Here is a 22,752-nt window from a genome sequence, read left to right on the forward strand (position 1 = left end):
CACGGATAGAATTAGAACGTAGAGAATTATAACATATATTTTTAAAGTATGTTCATAAACAATTTACATTTTAAAATAATGTCAAGGAGACATTAATATTAGCTTCTAAATATGAATTCATTTGCTAGGAATATTTTTCACAAGGAATACTTTTCTTTCCCCAGTATTCGAAAACGCCGCATTATCCCTCAGCAACTCTAATTTTATGCCAACAACATAGTATCAAAGCAGTTTTCACCTCCAAACCATAGCTATGGCGTTCTGATTCACTTGGTGCCGTCTTTTTACTGCAGTAGCCTCATATTGTACCACCCTCATCGACGAAACCCTGGAAATTAATTTTAGTTAGAAGAAAATCACATTTTTCCCATTTTAAACGTAGGTCATATTGAGGTAGGTCAGCCTCTGCCAGTACCAATTAAAGCTTGAACTTACATTCATCTTCCTGCTGACCATACATGTTTATGACATCAATGCATAGCTGCAAAACGTCTTTGTAAATAAGATCTTGAAATATAGTATGTAATTGATGATTCGCATAAAAACAGCTGGGGTGTTGCATTATCCAAACGGCGCCCTCGTAAATTCAAACAGGCCCTCTTTTGTTATGAAAACAGTGAATTTTTGACTTTTGACACCACAATATGTTGGGGTTGCGAACAGAGCGGACGCAGTCCTTGTGCAGTCGCCATTTGACTGCAGACATTAAGACACGAGCAATTGTTGTTGTCTTCTTCGAGCCTTTCGTCGCGGCAAAACAAAATTGACGTGCGCTAGCTGCTTATCTGCGAGGCAACTGCACGTTGCAAAACTTCACATGTATGCATATCAATATAGGCGAGCATGTAGATATATAGACGCATACATACAAACGAAGGCACAGCGCAACGAAATACGCTCATGCTCATTGCTCTGCATTCGGTCTGCGACTGAACTGAGTGTTAGAACTTCGATTTTCGAAATGAGCCGAAAAGGCTCTGAGGTTTTAATCGCAGCGCTTCTCTCTTCTGGGGTCACAATAATATTGTTTTGAATGAACATGCTTCCTGGAGAACTGCTTCATACGGAGAATGCCCCAATATCCTTCATGAAAGTGTTGTAGAATATGAGCGCGAAGATCGGCTGGAATTATTACAAGGCTCGCCTCTGTTGGTTAGTGGTAAATGCAACCCTTCCATTGAAATTTGGCAACAAAACTTTCTGGCTCGGCTCAAAATATTATATTATGTCCAGTACTCAGTGACGAATTGTAGTACTTGTTGTATGAAAATTTTGTCAGCATTATTCGGCGGTAGCATTTTGGGAGCAGTGTGGTAGCCTTCCTCTTCCTTGTCAAAGTCTGTATATGTATGTACATATGTATATATGTACCTACCGGAAGGCATGAAAGAGCATCGGTGTTGCCATGGGCTGCTGTGGCACGTGAAGCACTACTTCGAGGCATCAATAGCAAACAGCGGTAATTTTTTATCGAAATGAGATAGCTGCGTTGCATTAATGATGTGAGATTTGAAATCTGTAAATGCTTGATGCCTTTGAGATCCAAAGTATATGGCACATATTTTCTGCGAAGTTGGATCAAGAAAGTAGACAACTACGACTAATTTGGGATAAAGTTTTAATAGTAATTTACTTTACTAATAAACGCTTCCAATACCATTTATTCTAGAAGGTTCTCGAAGTAAATTAGAAAGAATACGATTGCGTGGAAAATGATATTGATATTGGAAAAGGCACAGCAGAGAATTCTCGATCTGGATTTAATTGGGATGACTCGACAAGATCTATTTTGCTAATTTGCTGACCGTGACGACGGATACTCCACCTATTTTAAGTGCTAGAACAATTGAGAATGCCCAATTGCTGAACTTTACTGAATTCCCAATTCCCAATTGTATGGGCATAAGATTTCTGCAAGTATGGACACATTTTTAAGAGTTAGTTGCTACCTTTGATGTTTTGATATTCATGGGTGATCCTGCGCAAATCGGCTATTCATTTTTCTCTTGAAGAGCACGTAACGAGCCTCAATATTTTCGTTTTGAAATGTTCTGTGAGCTTGTCTGTTAGTTGTTTGTATGAAAATAAACAGCTAAATGATATGCTAAACCATTTCAACAACTAGGGCGAGATTCACAATGCAAGTACAGCGATAGCGGCAAACGCCCAACACCGGCTGCTGCTGTCTGTTGCTACGTAAGCATTTAACAATGAAAACATAATTAAAGAGTCCCGAGGAGTAGCAAGAATGATGATCGTGTGTGGCAGCTTAATAGCAAGAGTAATGCGCATCGTAGCGAGAGCGAAAAGTATCAGAATTCTTAGAATATTGCCAAAAGTTTGCAAAATGTGTTATTACAATAATTTAAAATGGCAACATTGACATTGACATTAATTTATGTAGTGTAAAAAAAAAAACAAGTAAGAAAGCTACAGTGGAGAGTGCTCACACGCCTTGACCCGTTACCCATTTTATTAAAAGCAAAACCTGGGAGTATAATTTTTAAATATACTAAATTTATATCGATATACTATTAAATTAAAAGTGTTTTCAAAGAGTACCAGGTTTTTAACCATAGCAATTGAGACACGACTGCAGCTGCCGCTTTTTACTATAAAAGACATATTTAACTTAAAAAGGCTAAATTTGGTATATTGATTTAGTACCACTTTCAAAATGTACCATAGATTGTCAGCCAAAATATTATTAGATTGTCAGCCACAGCTACTAAGTCTCTTATAGTCTCTGAGATCCAGTGTTTCATACGGCCAGACAAACAGACAGTCGGACGTCCATGGCTATATCATTTCGACTGTTGACGCTGATCGAGAATATATATACTTTATGGGGTCGGAGATGCCTCCTTCTGCCTGTTACAGACATTTCCTGGAGGCAAAAAGTTTGTTTACAATAAAGATTTTAACAATTATAAATTGCGATGTTGAAAATATAAGCTAGAAACCAGTTGAATACAAAGAGAGAAATAAAAGAAGATGCCACAGTGACTATGTCTCTTTCTTTTCTAACTTTTTATGCCGCCAGATAGACCGACGCACGGTGCTAATTCAATTTATCTATTTATGCAGATTCAGAATATATATATGTATATATATGTATTATATATTTACTTTATAGGGTCGAAAAATCTTTCTGAATGTTATACAAGTTTCCTATTGAAAAATTTTCACATTACAATGGGAACTGCGTATAGAATTAAATATATAAGATAAGAGGAATACAAATAATTTTTTTATTTTAAAAATATAGCTAACAATTTTTATTTTTCTTTTACCATTCTAGGATAATGGGGATCAAGTGGCATGCACACTGTATTTTACATCTACTATTCTTTATTTTAAATTTTCAAACAAATAATGTAAGTAATGCATATTATAAAAATCATTTTTAGTAACTAACATAGGCTGTATTTGTTACAGTTGTGTTAATTAAACTCATGTCAATCAACCCTTTATGATTTGCTCGCACTAAAAAATAAAACAAGTAAGAAAGTTACAGTCGAGTGTGCTCGACTGTGAGATACCCGCTACCCATTTTTAATAAAGGCAAAATATTGCGGTATCATTTTCAAAATATACCGAAAATACTAAAAAAATACTAAAAATATACCAAATGGTATATTTGGTATATCGATATAGTACACCATTCAAAATATACCATAAACGGCACAATGTACCAGATTGTCGGCCAAAGCAACTCAGACCCTTAGTAAGTAGGCGTTTTTGCCCATACAAAAGTATTTCTTTAATAACTTCCACAATTTTTATCTGATCGCAACCAAATTTTCAGGAATCATAACTACTACAGTAATGATTATATATACCAAAATTCGTAGCTCTAGCTTTAAAATTACACTTGTTATTCGATTTTTTTAATTTGCGGGGGCGGAAGTGGGCGTGGCAAAAATTTGAAACAAACTTGATCTGCGTGCAAACATAACAAATGCTGTCGAAAAAAAATTATAGCTCTATCTCTTATAGTCTCTGAGATCTAGGTGTTCATACGGACAGACGGACGGACACACAGACGGACAGACGGACAGACACACAGACGGACAGACGGACATGGCTATATCGTCTCGGCTGTTGACGCTGATCAAGAATATATATACTTTATAGGGTCGGAGATGCCTCCTTCTACCTGTTACATACATTTCCTGCCGGCACAAAGTTATAATACCCTTCTACCCTATGGGTAGCGGGTATAAACATCTATTAGGTTGATCAAAGAAACATCTCGTCCTCCATAAAGTATGTACATGTACATATAACAAAAGTAAATAGTAGGCAGTTTATTTATTATTATTTTATTTTTTTAATTATTTATTATTTAGATTTATTGTTGTTGATTTAAAAGAAGAAAATGTACTTCATGCAGTCTGAGAATCATTGACTCGGGTTTGACAGAGTGAGAGCTTTGCGAGAAGCGAGCTGCATTGCTCTGTATGCTCTGGGCAAGATGAAGCGATAATGCGGTTTGCGAAAAGCCCTTATTTTAATTTCGCTTAAACGCTTCGCTTTCACTCTGATATCTTTCAAGCGATTATATAAAAAAACAAGTAAGAAAGTTACAGTCGAGGGTGCTCGACTGTGAGATACCCGCTACCCATTTTGAATAAAAGCAATGTATTACGGTATTATTTTCAAAATATACCGAAAATACTAAAAAATAGTAAAAATATATAAACTTGTGTGTTTGGTATATCGATATAGTACACCATTCAAAATATACCATAGACGGCACAATGTACCAGATTGTCGGCCAAAGCAACTATATACCAAAATTCTCTAGCTTTAAAATTACGCTTGTTATTCGATGTTTTTGATTTTCGGGGGCGGAAGTGGGCGTGGCAAAATTTTGAAACCCTCTTGATCTGCGTGCAAACATAAACAAATGTTGTCGAACAAAAATTCTTATTCTTCTCTTATAGTCTCTGAGATCCAGTGTTTCATACGGACAGACAGACAGACGGACATGGCTAGATCGACTCGGCTGTTGACCCTGATCAAGAATATATATACTTTATAGGGTCGGAGATGCTTCCTTCTACCTGTTACATACATTTCCTGCCGGCACAAAGTTATACTACCCTTCTACCCTATGGGTAGCGGGTATAAAAATACACCAAATGGTGTATTTAGTAAATATCGATATAGTACCACATTCAAAAAATACCATAGACAGCACAATATACCAGATTGTCGGCTAAAGCAACTCAGACCCCTAGTAAGTAGGCGTTTTTGCCAATACAAAAGTATTTCTTTAATAACTTCCACAATTTTTATCTCATCGCAATTAAAGTTCGTGATCGGTGTCAACAGCCGCTACGATATAACCATGTCCGTTTATCCGTCTGTCTGTCCGTATGAAACACTGGATCTCAGAGACTGTAATAGAGACTATTTTTTCGATATCATTTGTTATGTAATAGCTATATTACTAAAGGTTCGTGAAAATTTAGTTGCGTTAAGATTAACTATTTAGGAAATCGACATTTGGTAGTGTTAAAAGATCAATAACTTCTAATGGGTAACTGCTGCGTTTTTTGTTTTGATGTACTCTTTTCTTGATGTGGATGCTGGGAACCATCGGATCTGATGAATCAAGTGCTCTACAAAAAAACGTCAGTCATGGTGTTTAAGCGACTATTTTGTTTTGCATACGAAGGTCTATCATTTTTTTGTTCCGAGCTTCGGATGCATTTTCGCCTAGGCAACCAAGTGGAAAGGATGATGCGGCAACGATCTGGGCCCCTTGAGCTAGTATTTTATGTACAGTAGCTGACATTGGGTACCAGGGTACCAGGGATATTTGCCTATACATAAAAATTCAGTTTTTGCGCAGAAACTTTTAAATGTTGAAGCTTCTATTTGCTTGAAATTGCTATTAAAATAAAATAGAAATTTTTCAAAATCTGGTCGAACCCAAGAGCATTTGCAAATTTGTCGGTATGGAAAAATGCTCTTCTCGCTGTGTTCCCGTCGTTGCAACAACGCGTTGGTACTGCCGCTTCCATTTGCTTAGGGCTTATCGACTTGGAGCCAAGCTCCTCCTACAATTTGTGCTGAATTTCTGTTTTCGGGGCAGCTTTTTCGTTGTCTTGAAGGCCTGCCACTTGTCAATACCAATTCTGTATGACACTTTTAAAACAAATCCGAAAAAACGAATCCACGCATGTAGAGGACTTACTCCATACTCGAGCACATGGGAGTTCTTCGGCGTAAATTTGTCCGAATGAACATCAGCGACAGTCATGAATTCCAGGGCTTTGCTCCACAGGTTGAGCAAGACTGCAGTCGACTGGGTCGAATTGGTTTCTGTCAAAATATTAAGAACTTTCCCATCCATTAATATCATTTTCAGTTTAAAATTTATAGGCAAAATGCTGTTGCTCTCATCTGTGAAACCAAATGGCACTAAATTTTCAATTTCCGAGTCAAGTCGTTTTTTCTCTGCTCTGATATGACTTTGTGTTTCTTTTATGAACTCAATTTTTAGAGGCCTGCAAAATCAAACAAACTGCGGAGACCGATTCATCCAAATACCTCGACCTATTGAATCCACTAACTTAAGCGGAATTAGTGTTGTCACAAACAAAGACTGATCGAATGTGTCTGTAGCTTCCAATGTGATATTTTGCTTGTAAAGGCTTTGCCTAGTTGAACCGTCAAATCCATAACTGGCAATTAATGTCAAACCGGAAATATCTTTATAAACATTAACAAGTTATGTAATGAGACAGACGCGACAGATTCTGTAATACTATATATAGACCTTTAGGTCTTCATTTATCTTTTGCACAGATAATTTGCTTGTAGCTTGGGTAAATATCACAATTTCTCTTTTTACTTTCCAGTCTAAAGCCATTCTCCATCAAAAAATCTAAAGCTTCTTCTAGAGTTAATGATACAAGCTCAGCTTTCGTTGTTCTTTCCTCCACGGGTTTCAAGCACGCTTTCTTGATTGACACTATTATCATTTTCTACTGAAACTTCGAAAGTTAATCTATGCTTTAATCGAGAACGCCCTTCATCATAGCTTACTCGTGGCCGTCCGTATACCTTGGAACTATCCGAGAGCATTTTTTTATTCCAGCATCAACATAAGCAAAAAAGGTTTATGTCATCGTATTGTAAATAAATGAAAGAACAAAACTGCGTTAATAGTTGTTATAATCCGGCACAATCCAACATATTTTTGTTCCACGAAACTCGAAAAATGCTAGGTTAAAATTTTTAAATATACAACTCTACAAAAGCTCATACATATACACAAAGACAAATCACATTAAATAAATTTGCATACCTCCACTAATATTTTCCATTTTATTTTGTTTTAAAATGTTAAGTATAACTTTTGCAATCTTACTTTGTGTAGGGGGGCGTCTTCAGGATAGTAATAACACTTTCACTTTTGAATTCTATGTTTTGTAAAAACTTTTACAATACGTTTTTATTAGCACTTGTAAAAACACTTGTCATGTGCACAAGAAAAATTCGAACATATGAGATGGAATGCAGAAAAGCACTAAAAGTGGGCCGGGTGACCAGCATACTTTGTCGCTATCGATATCAATCGATCGCGACCACACTGTCAGCTGTTTTGAGTGTTTTTGATCTAACCTAACGTGGTTATGGGCCATTGGCAAACCGTTGGTGCTCGGCAGGATGCCAAGTTAAATGATGTGAGGATACACATCAGTGCCGAGCACCAGGGACACCATCGATGGCTGGAACCAGCGTTCGTCGGCGAGCGTAATGCTACGAAACTGCTCCAAGTTCTCGCCATCGACAGGTCGGAGGGGGGTGCTGCGGCAGAGTTGGGAATCCATCTGCAGCAGCACCTTTCGACGGAACTCGGATGTCAGCGAGCGGATGATCGCCGTGCAGATGCCGTCCGTACCAACGCGGGTGACGGATAGCCCATAGGCCGTTGCCAATGATGCGCTGATACGGCTAGTCGCCGTGCACGGGTTGATCAGTGCTCGCATCTCGAATGTCTTACATCCGGTGTCGATCAGGATGTTGGCCGTCGGAAGGATGCTCACCGTCTTGTCCTGAAACAAGGATGTGAGCGACGTCGGGAAAGCCCCTTTGCGCGTAGGTGAGGCCGGTCGATGGTGAGACGGCGTGCGGGAACGTGACCGTGCTGGAGTTGAGGACCGAGTCGAGTCCGGTCGGTCGTCTCCTCGTCGCTGACGACTGGGGCGAGCGCTGCGTGACTCCTTAAAGTGCAGGAGCGTGTGGTGGTCCTTGTGACACACCCTGCACCGGGCAGGATTGCCCGGAATGTTGGTGGGCCAAACAGTTAGGGCAGTACTTGTTAATAAGTACTGCTCTCAACCGTTTTTCCGCTGTCAGCCTGAGGAAGCACTGACATTTACGTAGGGGGTGGATCCCACGGCACACGCGACACCGGAAGGAGTTGGTGCCAGCGGGGCGGCTCAGGTTGGCGCTGTATGTGGTGGCATACTACATGCATTGTCCACACATTAAACAAGAAAGCAAAGGACAGCACATGACGACGAATAGAAATACGGAACAGGAGGTTATTCGTCCTTCCGTCCTTCTGACGTAGAGGGGTCAGTCTTGCTGTCCATCGGGAGTAAAATTAGTTTGGCGACGGGTCTTCGGATAGTACCCCGCGCCGTAAGCACATCTACAACTCGGACCTTGGTATCGGTGCCTGGACACGTTGTCAGCACCCGTCCTAGGCGCCACTCGTTGGATGGAAGGTAGTCTTCCTTTATGAGGACCATGCTACCGATCCGAAGGTTCCGTGTAGGGGATTGCCATTTCGTCCGTTTATGTAGCTCATCCTTCCAACGGAAACAAAATTGTTGGTGAAGAGCCTTCAGTCGCTGCCATCGATTTAGGATGGAGGTGGCCGGTTGGTTAATTTGTGGTTCCAACACCGAAATAAGTGGGCCACCTATGAGGAAATGGCCATGAGTTAGCGCAAGTAGATCCGAAGGGTCTTCGGTCATAGGAGAGATCGGCCTCGAATTCAGGCAGGCTTCGATCTTAGCCAGAAGAGTGAATAACTCTGTAAAAGAGTGCCTTAAAACCCTTTACGCCGGCTTCCCATAATCCATATATTTGTGGGGCGCCCGGCGGGTTGATGTGCAAGGATAGGCTTTTGTGACCATGTTGTGCGATGATACACTCCCTCGTCGGTTCCAAAAAGTCGATGGAGATCACCTTGTCAACTCCAACGAAAGTTTTCCCGTTGTCCGAGTGCATTTGGTGTGGACACCCGCGCCGTGCTATGAAACGGGAGAATGCGGCCAGGAAAAACCTTGCTAGGTACTTCCGAAAGCAGCCATGGTCAGTAAGGAACTGAGTTAGGTGATAATCCAGCTCCTTGTGCTTGCAGTTGGCCCATGCTATTAGGTCAGGAATAAGTACGTTTGTCCATCGACCCTTTGTTGATGATCGCCATCTGCCCTGCCACTCAACTAACAGATGCTCGTACACTATGGTCGGGTTGGCTCCCGCCCGCATGTCTGCAAGTGCCCTGATCTCCAGGTCAACTGGTGGCGTCCCTGCCAGCACTAGTGCCGCATCCTCCGAGATGGTACGGAAGCCCATTATCAGGCGTAGGGCTACTGTGCGATAGACCGCCCGCATCTCCTTCAGATAGGACGGTTTTCCCGTTACGCAGCTCCATATTGGAACGGCGTAGAGCAGTGTCGCCCTCGTCACTGAGGCCATCAGCCTCCTAGCAGGCATTCTGGGGCCGCCGACATTCGGCATTAACCTAGCTAGCACCGTAGCTGTCATAGCCGCCTTCCTGCTGGCATATTTTGCATGTTCCTTGAAGCTCAGCCTATGGTCGACCAAGACCGCCAAGTACTTCAATGCCTCCGCTGACTCCAATTGTACGCCATTTACATATACATATTTGCAACTTCTCAACCCCTTTCCTGCTGCTTAGTAGAACCACTTCGGTCTTAAGTGCTGCAATTTCGAGCCCTCCATTCTCCAGCCAGTAGCTGCTACAATGGTATTATTGCAAAGAGATTGCAGTTCTACCAGTGTCTTGGCTACGGCAGTGATGGCCACGTCGTCCGCAAAGCAGTGTAGCTGCGTATCACGAGGTGTACTGATGGTCAGGATACCATTATACATAATGTTCCACAGAATTGGTCCAAGGACCGACCCCTGCGGAACTCCCGAGGTGACTTGGTACTTTTTTGGGGAATCGGTCGCTTCGTACCAAAGTACTCGGTCCCTAAAATAGCTGCCAATTATACCCTTTAGGTAATCTGGGATTCCCATGGAGCTCATGGCACTAAGAATACTGGTCCATCTTGCTGTGTTAAAGGCGTTCTTCACGTCTAAAGTGACGATAGCACAGTATTTCTTTGCTCCTCCTAGCCATCTTTCTCCCGCTAGTGCATTTTGTGCAATATCCCGGACGTTGGCCAATGCGTCAAGAGTGCTCCTTCCCTTTCGGAAGCCATACTGTTGATGGGCCAGCCCATTAAGTCCCTCCGTAAAAGCTTCTATCCTACTGTAGATTATTCGCTCGAATAGCTTTCCCACAATATCCAGCAGGCAGAGTGGGCGGTAACCACTGGCGTTGGATGTGTCGCCCTTCCCCTTCGGAATAAGAACAAGTTTTTGCTCTTTCCATGTGCTCGGGAATATCCCTTCCATGAGACATTGTTGGAAGGTGCTGCTGAATATGTCCGGTTTGGCTACTGCAACGGCTTTTACAACTATCCCTGGGATACCGTCAAGTCCAGGGGCCTTACCGGGCTTTATCCTGCTAGCGGCTTGTAGAATTTCCTCAGGAGTGATGCAAGGAAAAAGTGCTCCAGGAGATACCTGCGCCGGCTGCCATAGGGATGTTTGCTTGGGAAACAGCTCCTCTACGATGTTCGCCATGACATCGGGCTCCATATATATTTTCTTAACTGCTGATTTAATCCTCTTGTAGACGATTTTATATGCTCGTCAACACTTGCGAGCAGGTCCTTGAACGCCTCGGCTTTGGCTTTTGCAATGGCTTTTTTCAACGTGGCACGAGCTATTCTATGGCGGTCAACCATGTGCGAGTGGTTTTCGCGCCCCCGTGCCCGCTGTGCCCGTCTCCTCGCTGTGAAGCACTCCGTCCTCAATTCCCTAAGGGAGTCACTCCACCAGTATACTGGTGGTTTAGTCTTCTTTCGCGTTCTACGCGGCATTGTTGCATCGCATATCCTTCTTAGTGATTGCGTAAGATTTGATACTATTGTCTCTGCAGGTCCAATTGGGTTGTCCATATCGTCAATGACGTAATTTAGCATGTCATTGTCAATTTTGTTGACGTCCCACGCCCGTCCTAACTCACTTATTCGTTGTTTCCTTATCACGCACGTCAGTGTAACATTAAAAACAATCAATGCATGGTCACTCATTGTCACGTCGTCAAGTACCTCCCACTTCGCATTCCCTGCTACAGCCCTACTGGCAAAGGTGACGTCAAGGTATGATGAGCCTCTGTCGTTGTCAAATGTTGGTTTGAGTCCGTCGTTCAGCAATATCAGGTCGAGCTGACTAATTGCATTAATGACTGCCCTACCTCGTTGATTTGATGTTCGGCTCCCCCATTCTACTGCCCAGGCGTTGAAGTCGCCCGCTATAACCGCTGGATATGTATCCTGTATGTCTATGGTTCTTGTAGGTTTAAATTTCAAATATATGTAAATGATACAGATTATTAAACTTATGATTAATGCAATTATACAAGTTGTGATATTATTCTTCGATATTAATTTTACAACGTCTTTATGTTCTATTGGTTTTATTTTTATTATTTGTAAGGGCGTATACAATGGAGTTAAATTTATTTCGGGGTTCAAGTGGTTTTCGCTCAACACAATTTTTCCTATTTTAATTTTACATTGTCTTATTGTAATTATTTTGTTACCTTTGATCGCTATGTTTTTATTTATTTCTTGGCAATCTTGTCTTACAATGGTATCATTTATATTCCAAGTTAGGATATTGGTTGGTTCTACATATTTAATTATTTGATTAACTGTTACAGGAACGAAATTACATATCGGGTTAGTTCTTTTTATAATATTTTTAATACATTCATAATTTATCTCTTTGTAGTCTTGGTTATAAATTTTAGTTTGTTCTTCGAAATAAGTATCTTTACCTGAGTGATCGAGCTGATAACCGTTACTATCGGGTTAGGGTATTATGTTAATGGTGTGAACAGTTTTTTGTTTATAGGGATGTGTGATATGATAAGTATTTGATTAGCGTTAATTCAGGTTGATGTTTTGGTTAGCAATATGTTACTACTGTCTACTTTTTCTAACTTGTCGTAATTAAGTAATTTTGGGTTGAATAGTCCCAATCGGGAAAGTTGCATACCCATTGGAATATCTTCTATGTATTCGGTAAATTGGATAAGTTCGTATAACATTTGTTCTACGTCGTTATGTCTATCTTCAAATTCTTTAATCTCTTGCATATTACTGTTGACCAGTTGAATTTGTCATCTATTTCGTGTAAGTTAATTGAGTTCGTTACTACTGATTCTAAATGGTTTTGAATTTTCATTCGGTCGTTATCATTTAACGTTCCAAATAGGTATTTAAATGCAGATCCCACCATGTTAATCAATCCTCGTTTTTGTCTATTTGTTTGGTGTACGGTTATACCATTAAGTTCTCTTAGCATTTTGTTGTATAAAAGTTTAATACGTGGGTTATTAGTGTAGTCACTTATTTTAGTATTGAAATATTGGGTTAGGTTGTCTATATCAGTAAGATTAATGCGGAGACAATGATGTTCAGAGAATAGGAGATACCCGTGATTACTATCGATGTTGTTTATCTGTATCTGTTGAGTTTGACATAGGTTGATACAAGTGAGGAAAAGTATTACGACGGACCAGGAGCCTGTAGGGTAGGAATTTGATTAATTTTTTTTAGTTTTTTAAATTGGGTCTTGTAGTAATGGGTTTCCCTATTTCTGTTAGTAATTTTATAATGGTTGTCGTCGGTTTGTTCTACATTTTTAGTTAGCTTGAATGGATTTTCCAATTTGCCTTTTTGTAGAGGTCCCTTCCTGTATCTAGTGTCAACTGCGTATTCCTTTCTGTGTTTATTTATTTCGTTAATTTTAGTTTCTTTGTTTTGATGTGTGTCTAGGGTTGGTTGTCCGGCGTAAAGAAAAATGTGAGCGGGGGTTTGTCCAGTAGTGTCGTGTCTGGTTTTGTGATTGTAAATATGAAGTATTGTTTCTATTTTCCTTAATTTGGCTTCGTTGTCATCTGAATTGTTAATAATACGGATTTTTTGTTTATTGTCTTGTGCAATCTTTCTATGTCTGCCACGCCTGTTTTCGTTGTATGAAGTTGCAATTCAACATCTTCGCTCTCAAGCCATCGTTTGAGGGCTAAGCTGGAGAATGCGCCATCTCTATCCGCTTTTAAGAGTCTGGGTTTTCCCAACTGATTAAATATTTGCATAAGAGCATTTTTACATTCTTTGGTTTTTATCTGTTCGAGAGTAGCGAATTTAGAATAAATGTCTATACAGCTTAAGTAGTGTTTGCTTTCGGAAGAGTAAATATCTATTACAAATTTATCTCGGCAATGTTCGGGTTTTGGTGTGATTTTCATTTGCATGTTGGTGTTACGTTGTTCTGATTTTGCTAGATTACATATTTGACATTCGTTGATTATGTTTTGGATGAGGAGTTGACTATTGGAAAAATAGTATGTTTCACCGAAAAGTTTTGTAGTTTTTTGGATTCCAGGATGTAGAAGTTGTTCAGAACTAGTTCTTTAAATTTCGATGTATATAGCGCTGTTTTTTGAGCAAAAATGGTCAAGTAAGTATTGTTTAGCTATTTCTGTAGAACGGGATGAAACGGGATGTCCATCCTGTGAGAGGACGGCTCCTAAAACTACGTTACTGGCGTCTGTAGTTACTACGAATTTTCTGTCAATATTTGGTATTTTTAAAATTGGGTCCTCGGAGATTCTAATTTTTGAAATGCTTCTATATAATCCTTTTGATTAATATTTATTTTAAACTTTTTTTAAACATCTAGTTAAGGGTTTGGCAATATCGGCAAAGTTGGGTATAAATTTTCGGTAATAAACGGTGAGTCCTAGGAAAGCTTTGATCTCTTTGGTTTTGGTTGGTAAGGGGTACTTTACTATGGCTTTTATTTTATCAGGGTTTGGTTTGATACCGTCTTCAGTAATGACGTGTCCTAAAAAAGTTGTTTCTTTTTTTGAAGAATTCACACTTATTTAACTGTACTTTAAGATTTGTTTCTGAAAATTTTTTGAAAATTGCTTGCAAGGATTGTAAATGTTCTTCTAAGGAGGTTGAAAAAATTATAATGTCGTCTAGATATACCAAACAATGCTTGTTCAAAAGTGGCCGAAGTAAGTTGTTCATGCAACGTCGAAATGTGGCTGGGGCAATTTTAAGCCCAAATGGCATTCGTGTATATTCGTAATGCCCATTTTTGGTCGAAAACGCTGTTTTAGGTATTGATTCTGTGTCCATTTCGATCTGATGGAAGCCCTATAGTTGTGAAATAATTACTTTCCCTAATTTGCCTAGTATTTCGTCCATGTACGGGATAGGGTATCTGTCGCTTACCGTAACTTCGTTTAGCTTTCTGTAATCAATTATAATACGGAATTTTTTCTGTCCGGAGGCGTCTATTTTTTTTTTGGTACAACCCAGACGGGGCTGTTGTAAGGTGAGTTACTTTCTCTTATTATACCTAGTTCTAGCATATCTAGAATTTGTAATTCTACTTCCTTTTCGTACGTTTGTGGGATGCTGTATGTTTTTGAATATATGGGGGCATTGTGGGTAGTCTTAATGTTGTGTCTTTCTTGATTAGTGAATGTAAGTGTATCACCTTCATGATATTGGATATTTGTAAAGGCTTTTAGTAGTTTAGTTGGTTTTTTTTTTCTTCTATATTCAAGTGTTCCAGTCGAAATAGGTTCGATTCAAGAGCGGGACTTTCTAAGGTTATAAAGTTCTCGTAGAAAATGTGGTATTCCTGAATATTACTTTCCTTTATAGGAAAATTTGTGTTAACTAATTTATATGTTTTATTGAACAATTTAACTGTCTCTTTCTGATAGTCTATGATTGCTTTAGATTTAGATAATAGTTCGCGTCCGATTAACATATCATATCGGTTTGAGAATTGGTGAATTAGGAAATCCTGAGCAATTGGGAAATAATTATTCGGTGGAAGGGTTGTTAGTTCACTTAATGTTAGTGGGCCATTACTAGTGTGGATTAGATGCTTAGTTGGTTTGATGGGTGTATCGAAAATATTTACTATGGAACCAGTGTCAATAAGACACCTTAAATTGTTATTATTGTGCCTGATCATTATAAATTGGCTGGTTCCAAGGCTAATACCTGAAAATTTTCCATTTGCTCAGTATCGTATTGCTCTTCGTCATTTGATACAGGTTTTTCTTCTTTTCCCTGGTCTGGATTTTCATAATTTGATTCAAAGGAATTGGGATTCATGTCTGAAGTGTCGTATGGTTGGTAAAGGTAATGGTCAACTTCAGGGTAGTCAAGATAGTACGGGTAATAAGGGTAGATTGTGTTGTTTGGGTATTCATGAGTCGGTACTCCTTCTTGGTACCTTATTTCGTCTATACTCATTTTTGACTGTCCACTGTCCGACGGTCTCTGTCTTTTGACAGGGTTACTTGGCATATTTTCTCTTGGTGGGAAGTTATGTATTTGCTACACTTGCATAGTTAGGTCCAAATCGGTTCTGATCGAATATGTTATTTCTATTAAATGGTAACTGTGGGACGGTAACTGGTAACTGTAACGGGAACACTTGGTTGTGGGTGTACATATGGGGAGCGATATTGTGGAAAAGGAGTATAACTACGTCTGGGTACTTGAGGTGCTGTTCGATAGTAAGGGTAAGGTTGATAGGCAGTATTATAGGAGGGTTGAAAGGGTGCAATTGGCTTATTCTGGTTATTCTGATTATTGTGATGTGGATTATGTTGGGTTCTGATGGTGTTGTGTAATGGTTTTGCATTATCTTTATTCGGAACTACTGGATCATAAAGATCCTTTTCTTGTAAAACGTTTATAAGAGCTTTTAAATTAGGAATGTTGCAATTAATTATTCTGAGGTAAATGTGGGTGAGTAATTTCTGAACTAAGCTTTCGATACTTGTTTGAATCAGTTTATTGTACAAAAATGTTTCGGATGCGTCATCCTCTAAGTCTAACTTATTGCTTAATTGGCGTACATTACCTCGAAATTGCGTGTTCCGAAAGTCCTCTAACAGTCGATGATTAGGAACGTGAGGTTTGTAGTTCAGGATGAGTTGCCTCCTGAGTTCCGCCCAGATGGTGAGGTTGGTCACTCCAAGCGTCCGGATGACATCGCTACTGATGTTTCTCTTGATGTGCCCAAAGATTATGAGCTTTTGTCGTTTTTCAGTCGGTCCTCAGGTGCGGCTGATGAAGGTGTATAGTGTGGTCGGGTCACCTTGGACCGCCATTGTGCGGTTGTCTCTTAGGTTGCAACTTCTTGGTTTACTTTCATTTATTTATTTACTTATTTATGGTTTATGTTTTATGTGTGTCTCGGTTAAACTTCTTGGTTTACCTTCACTTATTTACTTTTATTTACTTATTTATATTTTGGTTTGTGTTGTTGCGCGCTTAGCTATCTCGCCAATTTTAGAACAACCTTTACGGATTTATTGTTCTGGCTAGTTCTAAGGCGTCTTCTTAACTTTTAGTTAAGTTGTTTATATTGTGTTCACTTTCACAAAACTGATTTCGCGGTTACCGTCGCGAAAGTTCTTTAACGGATGATAAATTAGAGAATTGGTAAGTCGAGCTATCGCATCAATAATTATATCATCCTACCGGCTGCGCCACTTACGTGCACTTACGTTGAGTCGAATAAATGACCGGCAAATTAGCCTAAGGTCTTGTTAGGAATGACTGCTTTACTAATCAATTGGAATTTCAATCTCGACGGTACACCGTAAATTGACGGTATATTCAATAATATCGCCTGTTAGTACACAATTGTATAGCCGAAACGACAGTAGCGTAGGAATCATGTCTTGCTAAATTATGGCGCCAGTCGTGAAAATGTCATTCAACAATTTGCAAGTAGACAACTGCAGTCTCAATAATGATGCGATATGACGAAGTGGTGCAATGTCGTTGGAAACATGCGATCTAACTTCAAAATATATTTTACATTTCGATTAAGCCATTGAGCTATTTCTAATCAATTTTTTTACCAGTAAGAAGAGCATTAAATAATCCATTCATTAAGCAGAGTCATCCAATATCTGTCACACTCGCTTCATCCGGTCATTCGCGCAAATTTCTATTCACTAACGGAGTCCAGCTTCACTGATATACCCTCGACCTCCAAAAATGCGCAAAGAAACACTTTGAATTACTTGCCTTCGTGACTCTATGAAACGGGTCCGATAAGAATCCAGCCATAAATAGCCTCTTGACTAAGGATGAGCTCAGAATGACTGACAGAAAAGATGTCGATTTGTGCACTTTTATGAAACATTATAAATTCCGTAAGAAGGTATGCGGTTCGCTGAATGCAGACTTATTCTCTGCTACAGATCAATAAGAGCGGATGCTTCTATATGAAGTCTAGGCTTTGTTAAAGATCTAAAGTGACATAATTTCAACGTTTAGGCCCCAATCCCCTGGGTAATTCCGTATTCTTGAGGCTGCATGGATTATGTGTTAGACTAATGGCTCTGAAATGAAAGTCGCTTCATACCCTGAGTCGATTAATGCAGCTGCATATGTAGCACCGAGCTGAAGTGTATATTCGAATTTGGCCTCAGATTGGAGCTGCCGATGCACTACTGTGCTATATAGTAGAGTGTTGGGGCTCCCTTTGCACGGGAAGCAATTATGCGCGCTTCTGCATTTTCAGGTCATACGATAATTTTTTGGTTGCTCTTATTCTTTTTATTTACAATCTGTCTGTTAGACAATAAATAAAATGTATAATTAAATAAAAGTGAGATGGTTAGACGAAAGACAACCATGCCCGAAATGGGATTTGATCATTGATCAGCATTTAGAGGATGGAAATCACATAATTTAAATCTTGGACCAAAGCTTAGGTTAGACTGGTTATTCTTGGGATAGGTAGAACATAGACCAATAGAGGTCCGTAGCAGTACCGGTGTTGAATGTCTTCATCCAAGAAGTCTAGAATCCAATAGATACTCGCAGTTTCACTTGCGGTTAGCTACATTATTGCGCTTCTGGTTTCTAGGACTGCCTTGAATTTTATCACATAAATTTATCTTCTGGCGGCTTGGCTGTTAACCAATATGTTAATAGAATTGCGAGCAGCTTCTGCTCTAACTGAAGATGTTAAGGGCATTGCGGTTGCCAAGTCTTTTTCTAGCATACCACTGCTCGAGAAACTGGTCAAGAAGAGGGCAACTGTCTCCTGTCAGCGGCAGACAGCTACTCCAACCTATGCCGAGAGAAGGACGCTGAAGCCGACAGTAAAGCTGGAAAGTCTCCAGAGGTAACAGGTCAGGAGTCAAGCAAAGGACGTTGTACTCATCGGTTCATTCTAGTCATAAGGGAATGGACGATGAGGAACCACGATAACTTCCATCTTACTCAGGCCATCGGTGGTTATGGTTGCTTAAAAGAGTTATTTGTTCCGGGTAGGGCTTGAAATATCGGGAAAATGGCAAATCAGTCTTGCCAACTGTGCATGGGCACATGCCACACTCGAGCTTTCTAAGATTTTAAACGTTTTTTAAACACAGTTTAAATATCGCGGACATCCAGTTGGAGCTGTAAAGTCTTTGTTTTCGTCGCCCTGCATAATGTTTGTCGACGCTTTGCGATAAGTGCAAGTGCTATAGTACTAAGCTTTTGCTTGGTTGCCAATTGTTGACGCCAAACAGAAAATTCAAATCCGAATTAAAAAACAAACGAGGAGCTTTGAGTGTTACACAATAGAAAACCAGTGCTATTGTGTTGAATATCATCAATATAGTTTCATCTTAGTAATACCTGATTTCTGAGTCCTTACTGTAATCTCTGGTGGAAGATTAGACTTAAGTATCGCGACAAGTCGGTGGTGGTTAAAAGTCCGAAGAAATTTGTGGCGTCTGAAGGACTGCCTCCTCCATCCAGGCGACTGCAGACGGTATCAAATCGAAACGTGATCTGGAGTTTATCCATAATGCCATTAGTAATCTAGGCTTGTGGTAATCTAGCTCTGCAACAATCCACAGTCATGTGATTGTCAGATTCAAAATAGGAAACTATCGCCTATACATAGCTGTTGCCTCCCCATCCCCCAATGCTACTATGATTTCGTCAAGCTTTTGCCTATTATATTTGTAAGAGACGCATAAGCATTAGACTAGGGTAGAAATAATACCAATGCAAGAGGATGCTGCTTGATGGAGTCCTTCGCACCTCTTGACATACGAGTTCACAGTTAACATCAAAAAAAGATTAATGTGAAATTCCATTCTGTTTATCCTAACATATACGACATATATGTATATATAATATATAAATTTTGCATTTGCAGGCTGCAGTGAAGCGGAGTATAGATATGTCCGCTGCGTACTCCCTCAATACAGATGATCGTTTACCAAAAAGTGTGTTACCAATCAGCTATGAAATTCACTTAGAGCCTAACTATGAAGAGTGCACATTCAGCGGACTTATCAAAATAAAATTGAGCTGGGCTGCAGATTCGAAAAAGATTTCGTTGCATGCTCATCATGACTTAAACATTAATGACAGAAAAATTAAGATGCACAAAATTAACCAGAAATACGGGTATGTATAATTTATTTAGTTTTAAAAATAATTAATAATGAATTAAGAATAAACTATTTTTAGTGATGAAAATTCTACAGACTATGTGGCGGTGCTGAGAGGCAGTCGAATTCCAAAAAAAAATATTTATGTAGTATACCTAAAAGAAACAATTATGCAAGGTACCGAGTGTATTTTGGAAATACCTTTTGATGGAAACATTTGGAGTAGTGCGGAGGGGTTTTTCACAGGATCCTATGAGAACACAACATATTTTGCTACTAACCTGCGATTAAATAATGCACATCGCTTATTTCCCTGCTTTGATGAGCCCGGATTCAAGGTAATATATGATTAATGGCCTCTGGCTAGATAACTCAAGTTGACACGCCAAATAATGCATATGTATAATGAGAAAGACGTAGCGGCAAGAGCAAACGCGCTTAGAACGTGAAACAATAAAAGTAGCGGAGAGCGCGAAAGTAAAATATATTTCTTCTATTTTGATACATATTTAAATAGCACAAGAAATATATATATTAGCACAATTTTCAGCACATGTAGGGTAATATGCAATAATAACATTTCTTGTTATATAAAATATGTCTACAAATTGTAGGGTTATTACAATTTGTATCTGATTGCAATTTGTATCTAATTATTGACATCGACCAGTAAAAATTACCACTTGAATGATACATATATTAGCTGAAATCAATGAACCTAACTCCCCATGGCAATTATTTTTCTAAAAAGGTGGAAATAGTTTTCAGAATTCAAATAAAATTGTAATATGAGCAAAAATGGCTTAAATAAAAAATGTACAGCTATAAAATATATTATTTGGTAAACGAAAGTAAAAATTTTATGCATCTGAAGCATTGTTTGCACAATGAATATAGGAAGATATGAAAATATAAATAATTTGCAATTCACCAAAAAATTGTTGGAGAAGTAACTGTCTCACTGTCTCAATGTAATTAAAAAGATGCAGTCCATAGGAAATTCATATCCGTTTATATGTATTCAAGGCATGTGCGTGAGAGCTCTAAACAAATAAGTCAAGACTGGAGTTAACAGCAAACAAAAAGCCAAAGTTTAATATCAATTTAAATAAAGTCAAATGCACTTAAAATTGTTTCCCAATTTCAACAGGTACCGTTTATTTTCTCAATTACAAGACCGAAAGAATTGGTTGCGCTCTTTAATACACCTTTAAATCAAAGCACCGAGCAGTAAGTTAATAAATTTAATTGGAACATAAAATTTCCCAGTACTATTTGATCAATATAGTACTAGCATAATACTTTCATTACTACTGTCATTATTAGCATATGATGACGACAATGTCGGCAGCTCTAGCGAAGAGTTTTATAATTTATGTAAACTTTAAATTATTAAAAGGTGGGTAGGAATCAGCGACCCACGCTTACAACCGGAGCATATTCATACATATACCTTTTTGTATTACGCACATGGCTTATTGAGGGTGGAATAGTATCTGTCGTAGTTACTTGCAAGCTCTCAATTTATAATTTTTTTATTCATTTTTTATTTTTTCAAGTAAGTGGAAAGGCCCACACATAACTTGAGAAACAAAAAGGTTGAAGACCTTGTGCGTTCTTTTACTTTTCATTGCGGTATATAGGTAATCTAAACAATATTTTTTTTACGAAACTGCAAATCTGCCTATTTGTGATTTTATGACCTGTGTATGAGCCTGTAATAAATGCGGAATAATTATTTGAAGAAATATTTTTTTGAATTCAAGTGGTATTTATTTTTTTTGGTAATTTGCTGGAATGCCTTTTATTACCTTACAGCAATTATTCATTAAACAAATAGGAAGTCAGAGGCGACGATCGATATGTCGATCCATAAAGAAGATAGGGTGTGCCAGCATTACCAGAAAAAATTAAGCGCAAGAGAACAACTGATACCATTCTCTATAAAGATAAATCTAAAACTACATTTGTTAGACGCTACTTGAATGATAATCAAAATTTTGTTATCTTCGAGTAACAAAAAGAAATTATGTAACTTAAGTAAACTTTAAGAATAATTAAGCGGGTAATTCAAACTAAATAGATTTATGAAACATGTAAAAAAGCTACAGTCGAGTGTGCTCGACTGTGAGATACCCGCCACCCATTTTGAATAAAAGCAGAATAAAAGCGGTATTATTCTCAAAATATTCCAAAATACTACGAAAATACTAAAATATACCAAATGGTATATTTGGTATATTGATATAGTGCCACATTCAAAATATACCATATACAGCACAATATACCAGATTATCAGCCAAAGCATCTAAGAACCCTAGAAAGTAGGCGTTTTTGCGCATACAAAAGTATGTCTTTATTAATTTAATCAATTTTTATATGATCGCAACCAAATTTTCAGCAACCACAATTATTATATTATTATATTATATTATTATTATTGAATATATATAAAAATATAAAATAAAATAAATATATAATATATATATGTCGGAGAGTGAGTAAGGCAGCATCTCGTGTCGGCACATTGGCACTGCGTAGTTGTAGGTGCGTATCGGCACATTGACACTGCGTAGTTGCTTGTGCGTTTCGGCACATTGGCACTGCGTAATTAAGAGTGTGCATGTTAGATTGCATCATTCTTTATTTGCGCTTTGTTGGTTGTCCGCATTTTGTCGCTTTGACAAGTACAGTTATTGCGGGGCGACAGCGACGAGACGCCGTCGCTGAGTGTGGTTCGATGGCTATGGCGTAGGCAGTAAAAGGATCGAGCAGTCAGTGTGCTCGTGCAATCGCCTGTGAGAGCATCGAAACTCGCTTCGCGATAATGAATAAACAGACTTCGGTAGAACAGACTCCGACATATATAAAAATCGCCACTCTAGCTTTCAAATTAT

General features: G+C 38.9%; 1 protein-coding gene across 4 annotated transcripts in view; it reads left to right on the forward strand.

The window, feature by feature from the left end:
- Window positions 1-22,752, forward strand: part of LOC117573245 (leucyl-cystinyl aminopeptidase) — a 73,675-nt gene that overhangs the window by 21,185 nt on the left and 29,738 nt on the right. For 3 of the 4 annotated variants that reach the window (XM_034256304.2, XM_052007706.1, XM_052007708.1), the window contains exons 2-5: window positions 3,302-3,377; window positions 19,618-19,871; window positions 19,935-20,193; window positions 21,006-21,085. In XM_034256304.2, the coding sequence (XP_034112195.2) occupies window positions 3,306-3,377; window positions 19,618-19,871; window positions 19,935-20,193; window positions 21,006-21,085 (665 nt within the window). In that variant the 5' untranslated portion in view covers window positions 3,302-3,305. Of the gene's footprint in view, window positions 1-3,301; window positions 3,378-19,617; window positions 19,872-19,934; window positions 20,194-21,005; window positions 21,086-22,752 lie in introns of those variants that run through there. The other variant, XM_052007707.1, reaches the window with a different exon arrangement.

Source organism: Drosophila albomicans, chromosome 2R, assembly GCF_009650485.2.
Source record: "Drosophila albomicans strain 15112-1751.03 chromosome 2R, ASM965048v2, whole genome shotgun sequence".
In the NCBI taxonomy this organism is placed as follows: Eukaryota; Metazoa; Arthropoda; class Insecta; order Diptera; family Drosophilidae; genus Drosophila; species Drosophila albomicans.